This window comes from Suricata suricatta, chromosome 11 (assembly GCF_006229205.1).
Source record: "Suricata suricatta isolate VVHF042 chromosome 11, meerkat_22Aug2017_6uvM2_HiC, whole genome shotgun sequence".
Lineage (NCBI taxonomy): Eukaryota > Metazoa > Chordata > Mammalia > Carnivora > Herpestidae > Suricata > Suricata suricatta.
Window position 1 is genome coordinate 94,306,150 of NC_043710.1, and position 23,903 is coordinate 94,330,052.

Below are 23,903 nucleotides of genomic sequence, written 5' to 3' on the forward strand. Positions count from 1 at the left end.
TTGATTACCAGGGGGTTAATTCCTACCACCCCTATTAATGATGATTACAAAACTCCACCTCAAGTTGGCTGGTGAGCTGTGAACCCCAGAAGCCACATCTCATTCATCTTTGTAAGACTTACAGGGTATCTGACTCAGAGCAGGTACTCTGTAAAGCTGCTATATTTAAATTATTTTGAATCTAGAATGAGCTTTTTCTCTTAACTGATACTATAAGAGTTTTGAGGTCCCAGGCTGCTCACCAAAGCTGTTTTCACTCCTGCACAGCAATGACAAGATGTCATTTACAAGATGACTTTTATAGGAATATCCAAATCCATGACTTACCTATTTTTATATACACAATGGAGAATAAGGTATAAAGCAAATTGAAAAAAATCAGGAACTTTATAGATGATGACTGATTACAGGCATTGCCAAAATTTTCAAGTAGAACCAGGGTTAAGTAACTCGCCTTAAAACTGGAAAAAAATATTCTGTGTATGGTTTGTGCTCAGACTGAACCATACCAGATTAATTGAAGAGGAGAAGGAGTTTTAGACATTGATATTTTTAAGTTCATTGTCATTTAGTGAACTTCTGTTATTTTATTCACAAGAATAAGGATGAATTTCTTATGATCATAAAAGACCACATTGCAATAATAAAGAAGTACATTTTCAAACAAATGCATTTGTGCCTCCCATATCATACCTGCCTGCTTTAATATTTTTTCTTTTTAAGATGCAGAACCTTTTTTCTCAGTCTTAAATTCTTACATGTCAGTGTGAAGCCTCTTGCTTGAGGCTGCAGGGTCAGGACTTCACGCTCTGGGAATGGCCATCAAGTGAGTGGGGATGCTAATTATTTTGCAGCCATGGGGCAGGACTACAAGGTACCACAGCACTCTAAATGGTCCTGGTGTCGGTTATGTTAAACTCTAAGTTCCTTGAGAGGAAAGACAGTGCTAATTCTCTTTTCCCCCTGGAGGTACTGGCACTTGGCCCAGTGAAAGCAGGAGGTTAATAATCTCCTCCTGAATGGAAGGCTGGAGATGTCCTCCACGGTAATAATCCTGCAAATGACAGGTGGGTCACTTACCTCCTCCAAGGAACCTATTCATTGAGAAGTGGGGGTTTGGAGGGGGGAGCTTTCAATGGTTTTCCTCCCTCAGGTGAACCACTACTAGAAAACCGAGTTTTCTCTTATCGCGAGTCTGCATCTGGCAATCAGAGAACGGTGGATTTCTGCCTACTTGTGCTGAGCCTCCTGAACGTGCAGATTTCCTCCCACTCTGAAGGGGCCTCATTCTCTCTTCTGCTCTAGCTCAGCACGCAGCCCAGACCTCAGAACCAGCTTCACTCCCCACCTGAGCACTTCTGATTTTACCTCCTCTGAGGAAGATCAGGCCACAGAGGAGGGGCGAGGCGACTCTGCAAAGGAAGCCAGTCACCAGTAGAAGGTACCAAACAAAAATGAAAAAGCAGCTGCCTCCTGGTGATTTGCTTTGGCCTGAGTTAGGTCGGGGCATTTAAAATATCACCTTATATTTCAAATTCACAGTAGGGCATTATTAACATTTAGATTGTAACCACCTCCTTGCTCGGTGATAAATATTACATCGATATACAACCTACTAGGAATGTGTTTTAGTGTGAGAACAACATTCCTGAGGGAAGATAAAGCATACTGTGATAGCACTAGGGGGAAACGTTTTATGTAAATTTTTATAGCACTTTGTTAAGCTCTGAAGTAACGTTTTAGAATATCATTTTGCAGTTCATGTTCGGTGAAAGGCAAGTATTACATGCCTGTGGGAGCAACAGTTTGATTTTTGAGAACTGCAAGGTTTGTTTATATATATTGACAGCAAACATTTACTTAGTGTCCATTATTTACCAAACAATCTGTGGGATACAAGCGTTAAAATTCCACTGTGTTCTCCGAACTCTTTAAATGAACGAATGTAACTTTTACTAAATAGATTTTTCCATTATGCACACGTGTCTGCTCTGCTTATTTTTCTGGGGAGACTTTTTCATGGACACTAAAATAGGAATTTTTGTAGAGAGTCGTATTTGTTAAGCAGCGTGACACTTCTACTGGTGATAAAAATAAGCATTTGGGGGCAAAATTTTTCTGACGGACTAGAATATCTTTGCGTTTTTTCGTGTGTGTGTGGGTGCCATTAGAGCACATTTTCTTATATTGCTAATTTGTGTGGAAAAGTAGATTCTTAGTGCACATTTAAATACCTTTCTCGGCACATATTTAGTTAGTTAGTTAGGTTTTTATGGAAGCTATCAAGTTGGGGCCCCCACATGTAACAAGGGTCAATGTCCCCCAAATAAACATTTGGCCGGGGCCTTGCCCGGAGGGACCTTGCAGGTCAGCCATCCCCGAGGTGGCCCTCAGGATCCTCGCCACCCTCTCTCTGCTCTTTCTCTCCAAGAGCTGGGTGGTCAGGGCTGGGTCCAGACAGCTCTGTTGTCCTCTTTCCTGCCTCTCTCTGGCTCGAATATTCCCTTGCCAAGTTTATCCTTTCTTTTCCTGCCACAGAGCAGGTGATTAGACGGGCAGCGACAAAGGAGCTCGATCCGAAAGTCTCTTTGGGTCAGGAAAGAGGGAGAAGTTGGTGGCATTGGCAGAGAATGAGGTTTGCAGCCACCCCAACAGGCACATCGTTGGGTGGCCGAGTGAAGGGAATTTGTATCCTAATCAAGAAACTCAAGATAAGAGAGATTTCCCGTTTTGGGCAATTCTCTACATTTTAAAAGACAGACAAGAGTGCATACTTTAAAATTTTCGAGATTCTTACGTGTCGGTTGAAAGTATATAAGAGAAAATTCAGTCAGAATATTCCCACCTCTGGGTTGTTTAAGTCATTACACAGTGAAGAAGGTTCTGGGACCTGGGTTGATCATTTCTGTTGCTTGTATACCTTTTTACCCCTTCAGATGCCACATAGGAAAAAAAGCTGGAAATATGTCGCAGATGGAGTGGGACAGAGCCGAGTGGGACTTGTTTTTGTTGCCTGATCATTTTGTAATTTGATCTACCTATGGGAGGCAAAAACTGTCAAGTTCACATGACTATCCTTGACTTTTTAATGTCACTTGATATTTAATGGAAGGTGGAGGGTTCTGGGTGGAGACATGACCTCCTAGAAAGTATCCTCTGGAATCAAGTTATTGCCATTACTTACAAACGCTGTGCAGAAGCCCTAGCCTTGCAAAGGCGAAGGAAACACACAGGCTTTCCCTCTGGGTTCGCCCTGCTCACTTCACTAAATTGCTCTTTCAAAAACTGGGATCCAGGGGCGCCTGGGTGGCTCAGTCAGTTAAGCGTCCAACTTGGGCTTAGGTCATGATCTCATGGTTCGTGGGTTCGAGACCCATGTCGGGCTCAGTGCTGACAGCTCAGAGCCTGGAGCCTGCTTTGGATTCTGTGTCTCCCCCTCTCTCTCTGACCCTCCCCTGCTCACGCTGTCTCTCTCTCTCACACACACACAAATAAAAACATTAAATAAAAATATTTAAATAAAAAAAACCTGGGATCCCTCCCTGCTCTGTGAAATGAGGCGCACAGGACTATAGCGTCTGCTCCATAACCCCTTCAAAGCCGGAAACGCGTGGCAACTATTCCGGTTAGGCTGGTGAGCGTGTCCCCACATTGGTCCCAGTTGCAAATATTTTTGCTTTGACAGTAATTGCATACTTAGGTTTCGAAGGGACTTGATTCACCATTTCTGGTGGCGTCCGGAGGCCCAAACCCCGTCTCCCAGCAGATGCACCTGTTACTGTCCATACTGTTTACCCGCTTGTGGTGACATTGAGGCTGACCTTGGAGTCACCGCCCCCGCTGCCACACTCTCCTTTGTCGTACCACCATTTGTTTTTCAATTTGTCCAACAGGCCTTGTTCATTCAGTTTTAAAACGGCCAGGTTAACAGCATTTCTTGAAACGATAAAACATATTTTGTAAGAAACTGCACAGCTGATAAGATGTTAGCAGGAATGAGGACTTAAGCTCTTTGATAAGCTTCTCCCAGACGCTAAATAAACCTCTCATTTTGCCTTCTGCACCCCACCCCCCACTGGAGTCCAAACCAAGGGCGATTGTAACTAGTTTCAGTGGGGATCGAAATCCCATGCTGTTCAAAGTCAGAGTTCACTTGTTGTCAGATAACTGAGACCATCATCACCCCATGACAGGGATTTCTTTTTTTTCTTTTTCTTTTGCAAAACACCAATAAACTTGAATTTACTAGTAATTGAGAAAGAAATGTGTCTTAAATTCCTCTGCCTCTCTGAAGGTCAGTCAACAACCAAAAAGAGACCAGAATGAAAATTCATCCCTAGAAAGACAAACGTCACAGCTTAAATAGCCCAAACTGGTGGCCACTGATTTTTATGAACTGATGTCCTGACAACAAAGAAAATGGCTTAGTTATTATTCCCTTTATTGTCTGTGTGAGCTTCGTTTGTTCACTTGTTTGATTGCGTAGGCCTCGGACTCTAGGATTTGCATGTCACCTGGGCTACGAGTCAAGGGATAATCCAGAGAAAGGGAGCAGGAGCCCTTTGGGAAAAGATCTTATATTTGAATTTTGTGCTGCTTCTTAAAGGCTTTGGATGCTCTTTAAAAATCAGGATTTTAAACAGCCAATTTGCCTGTTGAAATTAAGTAATGAAACTGCAGGAAGTCCTGTGGCATGTGATGTGGACTTTGCAAACAAACACTTGAGATTCAATTTCCTCCATGTGTATCTCCACTGGGGAATGAGGGAGAAGACTGAAAGGATTCTCTAAAAGGATTACAGATGTGTCACGGGCTTTTGCCTGCCAGATACTTGGTTTCTACTTTCAAGTTACAGTTTTTAAATGAGCCATTATCTCTTTCAAGAGGTTTTTCCCAGCATTTAATGAAATTTCTGTTAAAGTGAAGGAGTGGCTTTATAGACTGAGAATTTGGGTGATGCTTTTGGATGAATGTTGACTTTGGTGATTACTTAATACCAGAGGAATTAGAAATAAAACAAAACAACCACGTATTAATGAACAGCCTTTGCAAAGTGATCTGCAAGTGAAATATCATTTTGTTGACTACTATAAAGTATCACATATTTCACCACTATCAGCCTATTGAAGTGTTTATTTTCTTAAAAAGGGTTTATACTATTTCACGTAAACATTGTGACAGTCTGATCCACTTGGAGAATAAACATGTCACTTGTGTAAACCATAGACTCTGAGGGTACTAATTCTTCTGGAGAGGCAGACTGCCCTTTACGAAATGCGAATTAAATGATCTCCTGTTCCCACATTCCCCAGTAAGTGCCACACTAGTGGTGTCAAATAATACACTTCCTAAGGGAACACCATCAGGTGGTCAGTTTAATCACCAAATAGATCAGACTGAAATTTAACAATGAATGACTAGTCAGTGAAGAAAGAGAGACCTATAAAAAAAAAAAGTTTCTGGGAGAAAGTCGTTTTAATGTATTTTGTGTCCACCACAAATTAACTTTGTCTTCTAATGATTTAAGCCGAACTACTAAAATTTTTTGTTCTGGAGAAAATTATTTTTATAATCCACGTTATTTTAATCTTAAACATTCATATTATATTTGTGAAGTGGTAGCCCCAGAATTTTATATGTTGGTTTAGACCATTTCCTTTGATAAAACTGAAGTCGTTTCATGAGAGGGTTATTTAACAGGGTCATATTAGCCATATCCAAAGACAGTTCCACAGCACAGGAGAAAACAGAAAGCAAAATAAAGGAATGGATAAGGAAAAAAAGCTTCACGTTGAGAAAACTGTTTGGAATAAAGTTTCTACAAAATTATTCTACGACATCGTCTTTCCGATACCATCTAACAGGCCATGTAAAACCAGTTTAGTTTCACACTGTTATCCGCACGTGTGTGTGAGTACATCCGGGTTTGGTTAACGTAATACGCACGACCAGTAGGGAAGTCACTGCCCAGTTCACAGCCAATCCACATGTTTTCCTTCCAGAAAGATATGGTCCCTAGACAGAGTCCGCTATGATCATGTAAACTTACTTTTCTTTAATGATGCATAAAAGGTAACTTATAATTAATATTCAGAAAGAGGTCTTTAGGTATTCAAGATTTCTCTGCATGCTCGAACTGCCTGTTTTCTAGAAGCGTCTGACTACAGATGCAGTTTCCTCATAAAGCCAGTTAGGTCTCGCAGCCTTGTGTCATTTAATCGGAAGCCTAAACCACATGTGTAAGGACCGTTTGAACATCTGTCCTACCTAATTGATGGAACACATTGCCTTTACACATTATTAATAATGAGAGTCATCAAATGACTTAAAAATACATAAAATGACTTCACTCATTTTGCTAGGATAGACTTAAAAGTATTTTTTATCTAGGCAAGAGAAAAAGGAACCCCGGAGGAGTTACTGTCGGCAAGCTTGAGGATGTGCTAAATTGCGGGGGGAATGAGTGCCCTAGAAAGCAGGTCCTCGCTGACACACATGGTAGGCTTGCTTTGCAACTGCCTTCATACATTCCGGGCACAGATTTCAAAATCAATGTCAGAGACATCTATTAATGATTAAGGGATATCCTTGTCCCTATTACACTTCAGAGAGGCTAAAACGGGTCTGCCAGGAAGATAAGAGAGAGACGAAAAATGTGGGTTATTCCTGACATTAATTATTCCTTTGATTCTGTGAAATGCAGCTTTTACACTGAAACTCAATTGAATGGATTGTTTCCATTGAAAAATGCAAGGAGAAGAAGGAACAGCAAGTGACCTGGCGGATGTGTAACCCACAATCCGTAGCCCAGGTGTGTTGACAATGACTTGTTTAGAGATTAACACTCAGGTTACTGACTTCTTGCCTTTGTCTTTTGTCCCTTAGGGGAATTCTACATAAGAAAAACCCTTCTCCAAATAGCCTTTAAGTAATAGTGAGATGATGGGGAACTTCATGCAGGGTGGAATGAAAATGCTTATCTGGCCAAATGCCAGGACCTCAGGAAAACTTCCCAAGGTTTTTACTCCTAAAATTTCCTTCAGTTGAGCTGGAGCTTATGAAAACCCATAGCTCAGTGCCCCAGCGTCTGGGACTCATTTTTGTTAATGAGACTCTCACTGAAACACCACATACAACGAAAGCTTTACCGCAGGAACCGACACACCCAAACTGCCCCCATTTATTAATAGTGGGTAGTTTCATCTAGTGCAAAGTAAGATTTTCCTGTTAAAAAGCAGGCTTAACTCAGGCTAAGACATTGATCTCATATCCTCCACCCTTCTGTGAACTATCATTAAATTCTACAGGTTTGGATGTGCTTTTATGCTTAATTTATGCCTTACTCATTTATATTTACTTCTGGACCATATTTCTTATAATTTTTCTGTCAGTGAGGTTTTAAAATTGACATCTGACAAAATACTTACCTAATAAGAATATTTTTAAAGTTCAGGAAAGCATTTTTATGATTTCCTGGATTTAAGAATCTCATTGTAAAGGACTGATATGTAAGCCCTAGACTTAGTCAATATCTGTACGCAAGATATTGAAGGCATATGCAGTTTGTAGAAACAATGGTTGGCAACATCGTATTTAATCTGGTTAAAACAAACTCAGTACCATTTTACTTCATAGGATGGATATTTCCTTGTTTGTGATGAGGTCAGTGTATAGACAGTTTGTCCAACCTGTTGTGTAATTTTCCTAGCACTTTATTATCCAGATTAGAAAGGATCTATTAGTGACACACACATGAGAACGTGTTGTCACCTTTAGCCTTGTGCCCTCTTAACTGGAATACTCTTTTCATCCTAAACTCTCTATCTCCTATGTTTTAAGATTTTATTTTTAAGTAATCTCTACACCCAATGTGGGACTTGAACTCACAACCCTGAGATTAAGAGTCACACACTCCACTGAATGAGCCACCAGGGGCCCCTAAACTCTCTATGAAATTTAAATATCAGGTGTTCAAATGTCCAGAATATTTACCTAAATGATACCAGGTAACAGTTTTCATAGTCACCATAAATCTTAATATACTTTAAAAAAAATGAAAAATTGTGTAAATCCATAAGAAATTGTGTAAACAGGTGAAAAAATCCGTTTAAAATCAGCAAGGGACATTGGTTGATGAAAAACATGCAAATCATACAAAAATAATTCAACTTGTCTTGGGATTAAGGTGATGTGAATTCAGACAATTCTTTGCCACTCATGTCAGGAAAGACACCATGTTGATGTTGAGTATAGTCAAGGATTTTAGAAGATGTGTGTCCTCATCCACTGATGACAGAATTAAAAACGAAGAGGGAAATAGGATGGCTTTAAGCTACAAAAGCTTAAAAACAATTCCTGTTTTTGGAAATTATTGAGAATGTTGCTAATAACATTAACTGGCTAATATTAATGTTATTGTTTAACAATAATTCTCCTTTGAGGAATCGATTCTAATAATCAACAATTCTGACCAGGGGGCTGAATAAATCTCATAGTATATTTCTGAAGCAAAACACTGAAAGCAATTTACATGTCCAGGAGGAGGGGAGAATTAAGTAGGTTTGGGGGCATAACAGTGACTTTCCAGCTTGATCTGGGTACAGAACCACTACTACAAACACAGATGATCAGGCCTGACATTGTGGTATCAGGTTCCTCTGAATTGGGGAGCAGCATGTCTACAGTATTACAAAGCTCTTGAGGTGATGGTGGTATTTACTCATAAGCACCAATAATTCATATGACTGAACATTTTACAGCCATTAAAAGTTTTTAATGACAAGGAAAAATAATTATAGTATAATGTTAAGTGAAAAAAGAAATTTGTATATTCACTATGACCTTAAGAATGAAAACACATATTTATAGACAGACATTAATAGAAAAATATTAGAAAAATAAAACAGAGCTATCTCTGAGTATAGGGATTATGATTAGTTTGGGTTGCATTTTGCTTGTTATGCTTCCCCACCCACCCCAAATGGTCTACAATAAGTGATACTTTATTAATAGTTAAGTAAAAAAAAATCTTCTCAATTTTATATTATTTTATAATATAATGGCTAAAAGAACTGTTTTATGCAAACCAAAATATACATTCTATTTTGGATCCAAAAAAATAGAAATGAGGAAGAGATGGACTTTGGGAGTCATTCTTACGGGTGTCAGAGAAAGCATTCATGGTCAGCTCTGGTCCACTTGGTTCTGTCCTCTCTAGTCACAGGCTGGAGGGCGTGTGACGCACTTGGCTTCCACCAAGATTCCGTCTCATGTGAAGGGAACAGGTCAGGAGAAGTATGAGCAGTTCAGGGATTAGCGGGCCCACCCCCTCAGAGAGGGTGTGCTGGAGGTTAATGGAACTCTCCGTGGCCTACAGAGAAGACTCACCGTCTCACAAATGAATCCACATGGACAAGGTGAGCTTTGCCCCTTAGGCTTCATGAACTGAATGTCACTGTGGCTACAATGGAGTCCTGCTAAGTGGGCCATTATAAAATACGTAGATACTTCCGTTTTTAGCACAAGAGTTTTCATGGCTGGCAACTATGTTTTCCCCCAAACAAGGAGTAGAGATCCTAAAAAATAAGTCCTTTTCGTTTTTTAGAGGTTTTTCTTTTTAATGAAATAAAAAAATAATCTTTCAGGTTAAAAAAAATCTTTAAACATACCACATATTTACTGTATTTCTTTTTGGAAATTAAACTGAAATTTCAGGTTGGAAAACTCATTGGATTTCAACTTTGTTACGCAGCAGATAAATATATGCAGAAAAATTTCCAAGACCACTCTACTAAGAAAATAGTAATTTCGTGAACAATGAATAATAATCAACTCTGCATTGGGGGGCCTGGGCGGCTCAGTCGGTTGGGCGTCTGACTTCGACTCAGGTCATGATCACACAGTTCGTGGGTTCGAGCCCTGCATCGGGCTCTGTGCTGACAGCTCAGAGCCTGGAGCCTGCTTCAGATTCTGTGTCTCCCTCTCTCTCTGCCCTTCCCCTGCTCAGCCTCTGTCTCTCTCAAAAGTAAATACACATTAAAAAAATTAAAAATAAAAACAACCTCTGCAAAGACTATTGGTTCTGTTATTTAAATGATGGTGGCAAGGCCACTGTTGTCCTTATTGTCGCAAGTGTGACAAACATCAACATCTATTCCACAGAATAGGATAGGAAGGGAGGAGCACAGATCATAGGGGATTTTACTGTTGTGGTTGAATTCGTGATGTCCCTCCAATTAATGGGATTTGGGGGAAATGAGCCACAAAACTGAGATGTTACAACTCCAGAACATTGTATAAAGTCATTGAAAGAACTATGCTATCAATTAAGAAAAGAGAATAAGTAAATAAAAATCAACAGGCTGTCTCTCAGTTGATGAGGACTAAGAGCTAAGTATGTCTGCTTCCGAGGAAAGGCACTGGCAATTCTAGAAAGGCAGTCCCCTCTCAGACGTTGGAGGCCTGAAGAGTAGCCAGCTCTTAGCATCATCGACGCTCCACTAAATTTTCCATTTAACTTGTAGCTGTGCTGTAACTGTTCTTTCCAAACGGTTCCTTCCCGTAAACAAGCACAAGGCTCTTTTTGCTTCACTAGATTTGTGCACTTATTTCCAAAGGCAGAATTTGGGCTAAATTGCTCTGCATATAAATGCAAATGTTTTTAGAAAAGATAGTGAGTTTTCTTCCCAGTTCGCTTACACAATGACAGGTAAGATTTGCTAAAATGGCACCAACCAATTCATCATTTAGTATCAAAATCGGGAGGGAACATTTTTTTAAGTGGAAAGACAACTCAGACCCAACATGACGTATAATGAGCATTTGGACACCACGTTGATAAGGAAAGATTTATTGTCCCTGTGTTGGACTTTGGATGACACATACACAATTAAGTTAGTGTATAGAGTCCTTTGCATTTCACACTCTTAAGTGAGTCAGAGACAACTAAATACATTGAGTAGATACTAGGTGAGATTCTAGAAATTGTCTCTAAATTGTGTATTCTTTGCATGACTAATTCCTATTTCAGGACTGGCTCTGAGGAACGTGATTTGTTGAAGAACATTGTGATTTTTGTGAGGACGCCTGCCAGTAACTTGGAGCACTAGCTAGAGATTATAAGAAACAGAAATTTTAATTCTATTTTTGGCATTAAATTAAAAAAAATTTAATCCTTACAAATATTTCATGCAGTTTAGTTTCGTGATTTTGCCAATTTTAGGTCTCAGAGTAGAATTTTCTATTTTCCTTTGGGTCAGGAGCCTCTTTTACAAGCGTGTGGAGACTTTCTCAGGACAAATACACAACATGCAAAATCACAGAGTGGGGATCCACAAACCTTGGCAAGGCAATCATGAAACAGGTGAGAAGTGTCTGTTCCAGATTCTAGGGACACTTATTTTAAATTAACTGACCACTTTCAAGTATGTCTATTAAGGGAAGGGAAATAAAAATATTTCTATGACCCACGGTTGCTCCAGAATTTTAACAGAGAGGAGGTTTCAGTCTGTGATTTGGTGGGAAGGAACTTCCAAGGTACTAGCCTGAATCTGGAATCATTCTGCAAGTATGTCTCATGTGCGGGGCTTTTAAATACTAAACAATTATTATTTAATTAAACTTAATATAATTATATAGTTATAAATTATACAAAATATAATTAATAAAAATTAAAAATGAAAACTGTTGAGAGATACTTTTGGTTATCCTTACATGATATGGAGAAAATGTCAATTATATGTAGTAAAATAATGTTCATTGAATTTTCTTTGTGGTGGCCTTGGGGTGCTCATTGAGAGGATACCGGCTGAGTTCCCCACCGCAAGTTTCTATTATCCTGTGATCAAGTCATACAAAAGAGGGCTTTGTTTCAAGAGGAGCCGGGAGCTACCTGTGAAGAGCTTCAGGTTATCTCTGAATATCATTCACTTGCTCGGGTGTGATTATTATTACAGTAAAGTAAGATTTCAAAAATTGGAGAGCTGGTGGCTGTCACCCCGTGCCCCAGGCGAACTGTTCAGCGGTACTTGGCTTTTCACACAGACGCCTCCAGTGGCTCACGATCTGCTATGTGACCTCGGCTCCTACCCTGACTTTGGATTCCTTCATCTCTTAGATCACCCTTCTTATTCTCTTTAGATGATTTCCAGAAATCTAAGTAACAGCATTCCTTTTTCCTTCCTTCCTTGCTGATTTTTAAAAACTTGCACCAATTATTTTCAAGAACTAGAATCCTAGCATTTTTTGACTGAAGATGGGGGTTAAAGGCTGTCTCAGACCTTCTTGTCTTAGGGTTGTGGGCAGTGGGGTCTAAAGAAAGTTAGGTGACTTGCTCACCAAGGCCCAGCTGGGATGCAGGTCTTCGGCCTCCTGGTCCAGTGCTCTTTCCCACAGTTCACTTTCCTTCTGCTGGTGCCCTTTCCTGTGTAGCTGAACTATGTATTCATCCCCACTGTGGTTCTCCAAGGGAAATTTTCTTTTTCCTGTTTGTCAGGCTTCCTGGGGGTGATCCTTGATTGAGCCTTGACTGATATATTCCCTGCAACTTCTGTCCCCTGTGGCTAAGTATTTTTTGAGTTGAGCTAAAGCTTCAAAAGCAACTGAAGTTGATCCTTCCTAAATATCCAAGAAGTTAGAAGGGTAGATGACTTTCTTTAAAAAGCCATACCAATGACCTTTATGTAAGATGACTTGATTTGATTAGATGGTAAACCCTTCTTCTCTCTTAAGGTTGGAAGAAGACAGGTCTATTTCGATGCATACTAGTTTCCTAGTGATTTAGGTTCTGATCTTTCAGGACAGGTCATGCTGGATCCCAAGGACAGCATCCTAAGGAAGCTTCAGTAAAATGGGCTAGAAAAGGTGTCACAGAAGAAGTAAAAGTGTAAAACCAATCAACAGCAAAGCTCCACCACAGAAACTCAATCTCCCCTTTGAATTTTCATTTCCACTCCTTTTCTCCAGCCAATTATCCACCAAGGTGTCTGAAAAGGGGTCTCCCAAGTTTATATTTTCATTCTTATTATACAGGTATTAGCCAGGGAAAGCCTTTGTCACCTGAGAGAAGACCCAGAGACTCTCTCAGTCTGTTCTGAGCTACCCAGAGTCAGAACAGCCTCGCTTTCCTGCTTGCTCCCCGTGCTTTGTCAAAAACCTGTAGTGACTCCCGACTGCCTCCAGGATACTGCTCCCTTCTTGCTTTTCTGACATTCAAGGCTTCCTAACAATTCAGCTTATGTATACCTTTAAAGCATAATTTAATTATATTTGATTGAGCTAGACTCTGTCCCAAGTTCTCCATATTCTCACTGAGTCCTTATTGAATCCACATGGCTAATAACTGGCAGAGGTGGGACTAGAACCCTGATCCTTCTAACACAGAAGCCCAGCGTCTTAACCAGCCTAATTCCCCGAATAGGCCTTCTCTTAAAGTCCAAAAAATATTTTACTTACAGTCAATTCCAGTCTCATGACAGAACCTTTCCCAGACATTTCTTTTTTTTTCCTCCTAGCTTTTCTAAAGTCCTTACCATTTCCCAGTAATCACTCCTAGACTTACTCATTCAACTAATAATTATCACCTAGTACAACTGAACCTTTACGGGGTCGATCCCAGATACTCTGGACTTCATTTGTCTTCTCCTTCTTTAAATTTCCTGTTGTGTGGAGCGCTCATACTTGCTCTGACTCACACATTACTTTACCAAGTTATCTCTGTACAGTTTTTCTCCAAGGAAGACAGTGACTATGGGACTTTACGCCATTCTCAACCCCAGGGCGGGGCAAGAAGGTCAGCGGGCATGCAATCCATGCACCCAGGGATTAGTTTAAGGCGCAACTTTTCAGGTGGCCTGTTAAAACGAAAGAGGAGTGTGCTGAGCCATAAAAGGGAGTTCTTTCAACCATGATACCTAATGGAATTGGGAAAGATCTGGTATGCAGAGGGTTTTTATAACCAAACAGATAAAGCCAAAGGCTCCTCAGCTAAATACTGGCAAGAGGGACAAAAAGTTACTGACACTAGTTATTTTTATGAATGATGGCAAACAATTTTGTCCATCATGGAAACAAAATTATCTAAGGTGATGTTTCAGTGACATTAAAGATCTTTAAAATAAAGGGATTTCCGCTCAGTTTGTGGAGCCGGGCAAGGAAGAAATACTAAGTGATAAAATCACATACAAGCTTGTGAATATCAAGCAAAACCAGATACCTCCGACTAAACTCGGAGATAAAAATCCCAGATAATGGTATTTTTATAATTGTGTTCAAATCTATTTAAGTGTAACAAATAAAATATGTCACTTTTATAGAATTCTTCTGTTGCTAAACATATTACTGAGAATAGAATGATTCAGTACATTATAGAAATTAAGAATTACATTTGTCATCCACAGAGTATTAAATGCCAACTCTGGTTTAACTTAAGATTTTACTGTGTATTTAAATATGTGTTTAATTCACTAAATATGTCTAGTAAATCTTTACCAACAAATACTTTAAGTTTCCCATCAAGTTCTTAAAAGGAAAAAATGAAGTTTCTATTTTTCTCTTTCACTTACAGTGCCAGATTCCTTTGCGGCAGACTATTATTTGAATAGAAATTCAAATATATAGCTTGAAATGTCTTTTAATCACGCTTGTTTCATCTACCCTATGTTTTGGCTTGGATTTTGGTTAAGTGGGAAAAGAGCATAACTAGAAAAAGGAAACTGAGTGATAAAAACAGGGCTTTGAGAAGAAGGGATTCTGAGCTAATGGGCCCTGGAAGGCAAACTGTGTGAACCTGCGGTTGAGGAGATGGGGCGCGTTCAGGGTGGTATGGCCGTAGACTAACCTATGGTTGAAAGGGGCGCCTGACTCGAGGCGCAGGTGGCTGTTCTGTCATTCTCTCACAATAGCCCAACCCTATGAACTCAAAGCCCAGGTCTTTCAAGATTTTCAGCCGATGCCATTCTAAGTGAAACACAAAGCTACTCATCTTTGGGAGCAACGGGCCTCACCACCGTATTTCAAAGCAGAAAGACAGCCTCTCGTTTATTTGTATTAAACAATTTAAATGGGAACACCCCCCCCCCACATTTAAATTCTTAAGATAGTTTTGCCGGTGTTTGCCTCTAGTGGTGTTAATACTGGACCACAGCACATGGCCTTTCGTTACTTGCTCCTTGGCAGAAGTACTTGGGTACTTGTGTTAAGTCACCAGCCTGGGCAGTTCCATTCCCTAATTTTAATGTATCGAATAAACTGCATGTAATTAATACAAAATCAATACTTTTCTCTATATAAAGCAACAAGACACAACAAAAGAACAATGCGGTTTCGTCTCCAGTGCAAATTACCTAGAAGAATCACCACAGAACCAGCATGATTCTTCCCCTGAATGAGCTCACCATGGAACATTCTGTAGAATTCAAATCATACAACAGATCTGCCTGACATAACTAGTGTGGATACCAAATTCGAATACATACGTGGTCCACTAAACAATACTAATATTCCTTCTTTGTGAGACAGCTTAGGCAATCCATACAGCTGGCATCTCAAGACATCAGGCTTTTCCTTAGGAGAGTCAGGGAGTGGCAAAGTAAAAGATAGGTTCTAACTGACTTTTGACAACAAAAAATTATCTGTGAAAAGCCTTGTGCTTAGATTTCTGTATTTGGTGACCACTGTGATACCGTCGTCTACAAAAATAGTTTATGTTGATATTGAAATCAAGTTGCTATTTCATACGCGGCTTCTCATGGATGTTCCGAATCACAGGACAACTGAGGTCCCTGATAGTAAGATGAGAGTCTCTAACAAAAATATAAACGTCTGACATGATTTCCTTCAATTCAAAAACCCTGACAATGCAAGTCGAACATGATGCCAAGCTTCTAAACACACTTGTAACAAAACGGCCAGAAACGTTTCTGAAAGATGACGACTAGCTACTGGCAACAAATGGTCTGAATCCTCATTCTTCCTGAATTTCCTCTCCTTCCTGGGATTCCCTTCTTCTGGAGCCTCAGGCATCTCCGTTGCCTGATCCTCAGGCTTCCCTAAAATCTACTGGAGTCACACAAGACTGGCCTCCGTGGAGGGCAAGGATGACAGAAACTGTCCCTCCATGAACCCAAAGTTCTACCTTTCTTCTAACATCTCAAATTCTGGATGCTTTTAAATTCTCTCACTTGTTTCTTGCCTTGGATTTCTTTCCCCTGGAAGGACCAAGGTGAAACAGTACCAAAGACAAGGAATACTGATGATTTCCAAGAATAGCAACATAGAACGTGAGAGGTAACAATGGAAACCATTTAGAAGCCATACCCAAGGCCCACGAAATCTCTATATGCATGGAGGAACATTGCTCAAGACAATATTAGCTCCCCTTTCTCATTTTTCTATCCGGTTTTCATATGGTACCTTCAACATCTAATTAAGTTTATACTGTTGTACACCCAAAGTCTAGTCTGAGTCTATTCCAAATTATACATCATCTAAATTCTATCAGCTGCTTCTTTTAATAAAACATTCTTAAGAAAAATATATTTTCTATAGAAGTCCTTTGGATTTTGATATTTTTGTAACCCCATTACTCATGATAGTTTGATGATTGGCTATATCCGTTTTCTATACATGGAGAAATTAACAGCTGATGGCAACTTCTTAAGGCCTATGCAAGAGACCGCTCTTTAATGGAAGACTGGCACTGATACTTAATGATGATGAAAAAAACATAAATGCATTCACGTGTAACTGATATGACTTGCGTGAAGGTTTCAATTTTTCCCTGCTATCACATTTGTAAGGGGATGTTCAAGGGACTGTTATGCACCAGTGGCAAGCTGGTCTCCTAATGTGTGGGTTAAAAAATATAAATGTATAAAGAAAAAGGGATTGAGAAACAGGTGGGGGAGGGGTTTCCTTCAAATGGATGGAACCCATTCTTTTGAAAGAAAACTCCCCTCTTACCTTGGTCCTGGAGCTGGTTAGTTCTCCTCTGTCCTCCTCCTAGGGGAGAAATACCCAAAGTTAAACAATAATAGAACATGGTCTTGTATTAAAGTCAAGTTCAGTTCTGGCCAACCCTTTCCTCAGGTCTCACAAGACACTACCAACTGTCTGATATACTGGGGCATTCATTGAATCCAGCTTAACATTTATTTTAAGGATTAAGCCAAAGGGGAATGAATGCTCACAGTGGAAGGCGGAAAAAATTATCTGCTCTTCTCAGTCTATTTTGTCGGAGCTCCAATGAACTGAAGTCTGGCTTAGAGCAGAGGAATTCATGGAAGGGCGTTGCTTGGGTGATTTTCAGCAGCTGTAGTGAATCACGGAGAGTGTATCGTGGGGCGTGCCTAGAGCTCCTTAAAAAGGAAGAGGCTCTGGTCTCCTCAACCCATTTCCCTGATGTTCCTGGAGTCTTTGCAGGTAAACTGGAGAGGACTGCAAGCCAACACCATGTTTGGGGCTGTACTAAATATGGTGTTAACAAGAATTATCAGAGAAGTGAAAAAAATAACTCTCAGGGGACATTAAAAGGGAGGATTAGGAAAGTTGGGGAGATGGAGTATTATTAGAAACTAGGTACTTGTTTTATTTTTTTCAAAACAGATATCAAAACAGATATCACAGTAGGGAAAAAAATGGGATTTTTCTTCCTCAGATCTCCATGTAACCAGGACTCCTGGTGTCTCTGGGGAGAAACAAGGCAGCACAGTGAAAGGAGCACGGACTTGGGGATGAGCAAGTAATGGTCTCCTGTCTCACCTGAGTTTCAGGAGAATCACCTGTGTGGGTGGAGCCAGTAACACCAGCATCAAGGATTCGTTGGGGGAAATATATTCACACACATGTACTTGGTATGGAGGAGTTGTTGGATTTATTTCCTTTTCATTTATATGGTATCTGATCCAATCTTTTTTTAGTTGAACTACCTGGTCTTTTATGAGACTGCCATTTAGTTCATTGAGCTTACAGTCAGTTCCTAGTTACCCTTTGGCATAATTTCAGAGACAGTGACTGGCTCCCATAAAAAAGATCAAATACCAGACAATTGATTGAATTCCGTGAGACATGAAGGAAAGTGGAGACCAAGAATGAGCCTGAACCCATACAAGATCATGTGCTATTGTTATTTAACTTTGGGTAACTTATTAAAATTCTTTATCAAGTAAAATGACATCAGGTGAGAAAATGGATATACTTTGGAACCTTGGGTTGTCACAATATATTCCAGAGGCATCAAAATGAAGGATGGGGTAATTGTTACTCTAATGGCCATTATGAAAATGTGCAGGGAAAAAAATACTGAATGGCATAGTCCACGTTATACGTCTAGTACTATTACCATTTGTTTAGCATTAGGCTCACCCTATGAACTTTGATCACCCTCAAGTGACATGATGTAAACGTGGCATAGTAAAACTTCCCCTCTACAAACATACATATTTTTTTCCTCATGTCCTTCCTTGGGAAGTTTAACTTCATTCATAATCTTAAGGAATATTCTAAAAATGGCTGTTTCGACAAACCAGCCTTTTATCCACTAAACTGAAATTCCCAAGAATATACACAGAAATAGGGAATTGTCTTTCTTTTCCCCTATAATAATACATTTGGGAATTGTAAGGCTATGTTATAACTGGAAAAAACCAGTAAATTGCTTTCTTTAATAAAACACATACTTCATCCATGGAAGTCATCTAAATGACAGCGTTTGGAAGGATGTATCTTTAGATTCTGAAACGATGTAAAAAATCTCTGAATAAGAACAACTCTCAGGAAACTGCATGGATTGGGTACAGTTCCACTGGTTGTGCAGCCTTCACGCTTCACAGCAGAAACTGATGGCTACTTGTGATGAGGCCAAAAAGAAATTAGGTACCACTGACCTTGTTAATGACCTTATTAGCACCCTCTCAAGTATTACATACTGAAACACCATGGGATACCATATAACCTTGGGTCAGTTTTCATCACATCTAGATATGGAAGCACACGTTTTGTTCCAAAAACAAAAGATCCAAGCAAGTCCTCCATACACGTGTCTCACTTTTGCTGTTTTATTCCCCCCTTTAAAATCCAGTGAATTTTGTCAGATCTGTATCTTGCCAAAAGTTTGACGTCAGTATATAATTTTAAATGTCTGTATTTAGAGGCAGACAAGACCTGTGTCTGTCTCTAGCTCTGTGGTTCTTAAGGAGGAGAGCTTTCCTTAAATATCTTTCTAGTTCACACTGTAGACAGAATGCTACAGAAGCAGCTGTGTATCAAAGAAGTGACTTATTTGATCCCCAAACCAGAAGAGCTCCTAGTGAGGTTCTGGGAATGAACCTTATTAAGTGTCTGCAGCTTCAGAGAAGTGTAAGAGAATTCTTCCCTTGTCCTGTTAAAGATAGTCCATGATGTGACATGGATTTTCAGACTCTGAAGATGGGAAGGGGACTCAGACCTTCCTCAGAGATGTGAGAAGCTCTTTGACTTGAGCAATTTGGAGAATCTTAGCGATTTTCCTCCCATCTTTGGACCAGTTTTAATTGTTGTGTGATCTTTGTTGACCTGAAATCTACCTCTGTAATTTCTTCATCCTAACCAGAGTTTGTTTAGTTTTTAATATAAGTTAAACGGTTTCTTGAGCTCCATGTGGATATTTGCAATATGCCTTGAAATTATGGATGTTGTTGAAACCGTAACACAAAAGAATCACAGAAACTGTTTAGCAAGTTTTCAACGTAAACTGTATTTATGTTAAAAAGTTCACTTTTGTTCTTTCCCCCATAAGAGCACTGGAGAGAGTCAGAAGAGCTCAGTTCTAATTACAGCTGTGGGACAGTGGGCAAGTCACTTAACGTCTCCCAATTTATAGTCTCCTTATTTAACAGAATGACGTCATGAGAGGGTGAAAGGGAGCAAGTAAAATAAACACACGGGAGTGGTCTGATGGCTCTCATGCTGCACTGCTACTATTATTGTCTCGCTTAAGAAGTATCCTGCTTGGTAATTTTTAGAGTTCCATCAGTAAGCCAAACTTGAACATCTGCTCTTAAAAGCGAACTAAAAAAACATTAATTAGATGATGTATTAACTGATTCTTTGCCTTAAATGATATTATCATTGCTGGATCATTTCATAGAAAGCAACTTTTTTTTTAAGCCTTCGCCCTTTGCTTTTTACCTTGAGAGACCACTAAGGCCAGCTTCTTGGATCCCCCTGACTTCTATTTAGCTCTGCCTAGCCTCAGATAGAAGCCAAAAGGTTAGTGTGCTGACTTAGGGCTCTGGATACTTGGTTTCATTCTAAATTTTCTATTTCTCATGTCTTTTTGAAAGAAAATTGACTTTTCGTGCTGTAGGCACTAGCAGTGTAGAGCAGCCATACTTGCTGATAATGCTTTTGTGAAATTCTGTCGTCTTGGCTGCAAATGCCTGAAGCCCAGGACAACAGGGGCTGAGCATCCGAGGAGAGCTTCTCCCGGTTATTAAGAGGATTCTGGAGTGTCGCCATTTTAAAAAGTATGTTCAGAAGCTGCGTATCTGTCAGCTTCAAAGAGGCCACAGCCTGAATTCTGTGAGAGCAGAGGCCTATGGGTAGTTCTTCATTGTCTATGCAATCTTCTGTATAGTGAAGCAGTGATGGAGAGGGGTCCATACAGCCCGATTTTCTTTGAAAGTAGAGAGCTGTTTGTCACATTTGTTTAACCGACTCCAATTTAATTCTTATTTTGGCTAAGTCCCAAAGACTGAACATGTAGAGAAAACAGATTGAATCACATTTCTGTAAAAATATTATCTATGTGTCAGTTTCTTCTTCACTGAGTACCCCAGAAAAAAAAGTAAGCTAAATAAAGCCTAGTTTATTTCAGTGTGATGTGATATGACTTTGCATGGTTGGTGGTATTTAAAATGATGTATTTCTCCCACATCCTGGTATTAGAAACTTTGAAAGGCAGAATTGACACTTAGGATTATTTTTATGCCTTTAATTTTTCTTCATTGTTGAATTGTGTGATACTAAAGAGCATACTGAAATAGTTTCATAAGGTTTTTGAAAATATATTTGGGCACCTGGGTGGCTCAGTCGGTTAAGTGTCTGACTTTCGGTTTTGGCTCAAGTCATGATTTCATGGTTTGTTAGGTTTGAGCCCCTCATTGGGCTCTGTGCTCACACCACAGGGACCTGCTTGGGATTTCTCTGTCTCTCTCCCTCTTCCCCTCTCCTGCTCACTCTCTCTTTCTCTCTCTCTCAAAATAAATAAACGTAAAAAAATAAAAATAAAATAAAAAGTATACCTCATTTTGTACGTAAGTCCAAACAATGATTTTTTTAGGGTTTCAGAGGGTATGGAATCTATCCATTTAAAATAAACTACTTTCAATCATGAAATAGATTTTTATGATATTAAGGATGATAAACAATATGTACACAGTATTTCTAACTTCTGTTAGTGTGATGATTATTTACAAATATTCTTATAACGAATACAGTGCTGTTTCTGAGAGGGCTAGGTGGTTTGCAGAGTAAAATATGATTTTATAGGGGTGTCTGGGTGGCTCAGTCGATTGAGTGTCCAGCTTCAGCTCAGGTCATGATCTCATGGTTCCTGGGTTCGAGCCCTGCGTCAGGCTCTGTGCTGACAGCTAGCTCAGAGTCTGGAGCCTGCTTGGGATTCTGTGTCTCCCTCTCTCTCTGACCCTCCCTGCTCGTGCTGTCTCTCTCTGTCTCTCAAAAAAAAATTAAAAAAAAATATGATTTTCTATTCAGGTGTTGCCAGATGAGTATGGTGTTTGTAGCAAAGTTATCTCACACATATGTTACTTCATTCTGAAAACAGGAATACAGGACTGAATTGGGGGAGGGAGACAAACATGAAAAGAAATGACCTACAGTTTCTTACTCCTAGCTAAATTAAAACAGAACATAATTCTAAACCAAGGTCTTTACTATTTTCCAGCTCATGCCAAATGACTGCTAAGCTATTTTATCTCCCCCTTCTTAAGTATGAATCGTAAACCCACCCCGTCATGGCTGATACTTTCTTTAGAGACAAAAGGAAGATAATAACGTGTAAAGTTGTGGATGCCTGCTTTCCCATATGCTATGGGTGCATTTTCGTTTTTATGGAAAACCATTATTCATGTAAGACATACTAAGTGGATGCTTATCATTAGTATAAAACTGCATTAAAACAGCATTGTACGGAACTCTCCATTTAGGAGTACATCTCCACAATAGCTCTATTTCTAGTTTACTACAGGTAATTTGGAGTTTTACAGTAAATCTGATCACCGTTCTCCCTCCAAGGTCCTTTGTGTGCGGATGTGCATGTCAAAAATAGTCTCTACACGCCTCATTTCTGCCAGCTCTTCCCTCTCTTCCGCAGCCCCGCCCTCAGGTCCGAGGCACTTGGGGCAGTGAGGGTAGGAATGCACCACAGCATCGCTCCAGTGCTTCCTTCTCTGACCAGGAGTGGTGATCTCCCGGAGAACTTTCAGGACTCCTTCCTCCGAAGCAGCCTGTGCCGGACCTCCTTGTACCCTTTCCCAAAGGAAGGTAAGTCTGGAGAATCCTACACCAACAGTGCACAGAAAGCAAAGACAATAATAATGAAAAAAAACCCCGGATCACTTGATCTTGCTGCTGTTCTGAGAATAAATTAACAGTTGCTCCTACTCTGTAAACGTCAATGGCATTTACCAACTACAGAACACACAGTCCTATGGCCTGAGGTCTTACAGGGAAGAACCAGTAATCAGACACGTTTTCTTTGATAATGGAGTACAGACAGGGCCAAAGAGTGGCTTGTGTAGCTTGGGGCAGAAGCTGCAGTATGCATAGCAGAGACGAGTGTCACACAGGCATTTCTCTGCTGTGGGGGGTTTGTCCTGCGGCCGAGACCTGCAGCGTGAGCAGCGAGTCCATGCACTGGGCCGCACCAACACAGGATTCAGCAGCAGCAGCAGCCCCCCGCCTCCCCCGGCACACTCATACCTGCTGCCCTCGCAGCCTTTCCAGCTCCAGAATTCCTGGTTCCCTGAATTTCCCTTCCCTCCCTTCCTCTGACCCCCATTCCTTCTGTGTTGGAGACTGTTTTGAATTCTTTGCTTTGACTACTCTGCCCTTCCCGCCTTATTAAGGTATCCTGGTTGGGCCTCTTTCTAGATCTTGGTATAGCCAATCCCCCCAGGTGGTATGTCTTTTCCTCAGATCTGGCGTTTTTGGCTTTGGCTCTGGAGAGCTCACGTGAGGGGTTCCAGCCAGAGGCCCAGAGCAGGGTGTCCAAACACGCAGAGCCCTCATGCACTTCGTGGTTCTCTGCGTCCTCCCTTTGACCTGAGTCCTCGCCCTGCCAAAGTTCCTGGGAACCATTCTGTGTAAAGATGACATAATGCAGAACCTGTCTGGCAACTAGACACACACCAAGAGGAAAACACTTAAGTACACTCCTGTTTGTAACTCTGGCTTTCCCTGGAGCTGTGAGAATTGATGTCCTGGCTTAGGTCTCTCCACAGATCAGGCTGTGAACGCTTGAACTGTTGAGCCTCTGTTATGGCATTTTTATCTCATAAACTTTCATCCTCTTTGACGTGGTAGAAACTAAAATGGCCACAAATTACCCAGTTTCTGAGGCAAGTTCTTAAAGTATGGCTTCAAAGTGTAATGGTGAGTGGGAGCACGCAGTGAAACACTGAATTTTGAGACTCTGCAACGTGCTGTTACATACTGCAGCCACAGCGCCGAACACAAAGTGAGCAACTGAAAACCAGCTGGCAAATCCTCCGTTGGAACCCAGGGACCATCTGTTGAATGAACTGGCAAAAACATGTAGGCAAATCATTAGCATGGGCTGTTGTTAACAGTGGGAAGAATGGCAAAAATGTATAATGCCTGCTGAATCTTCAAGAAATGCAGACAAA

General features: G+C 40.4%; 1 protein-coding gene across 7 annotated transcripts in view; it reads right to left on the minus strand.

Annotated features, from left to right (window-relative positions):
* GRIA4 (glutamate ionotropic receptor AMPA type subunit 4) overlaps window positions 1-23,903 on the minus strand; it is a 552,500-nt gene that overhangs the window by 9,028 nt on the left and 519,569 nt on the right. For 2 of the 7 annotated variants that reach the window (XM_029956119.1, XM_029956121.1), the window contains exon 14: window positions 3,822-3,936. The exons of 4 other annotated variants lie outside the window; for them this stretch is intronic. In XM_029956119.1, coding sequence (XP_029811979.1) covers window positions 3,822-3,936 — 115 coding nt within the window. Of the gene's footprint in view, window positions 1-3,821; window positions 3,937-16,959; window positions 16,999-23,903 lie in introns of those variants that run through there. One more of the 7 variants, XM_029956123.1, reaches the window with a different exon arrangement.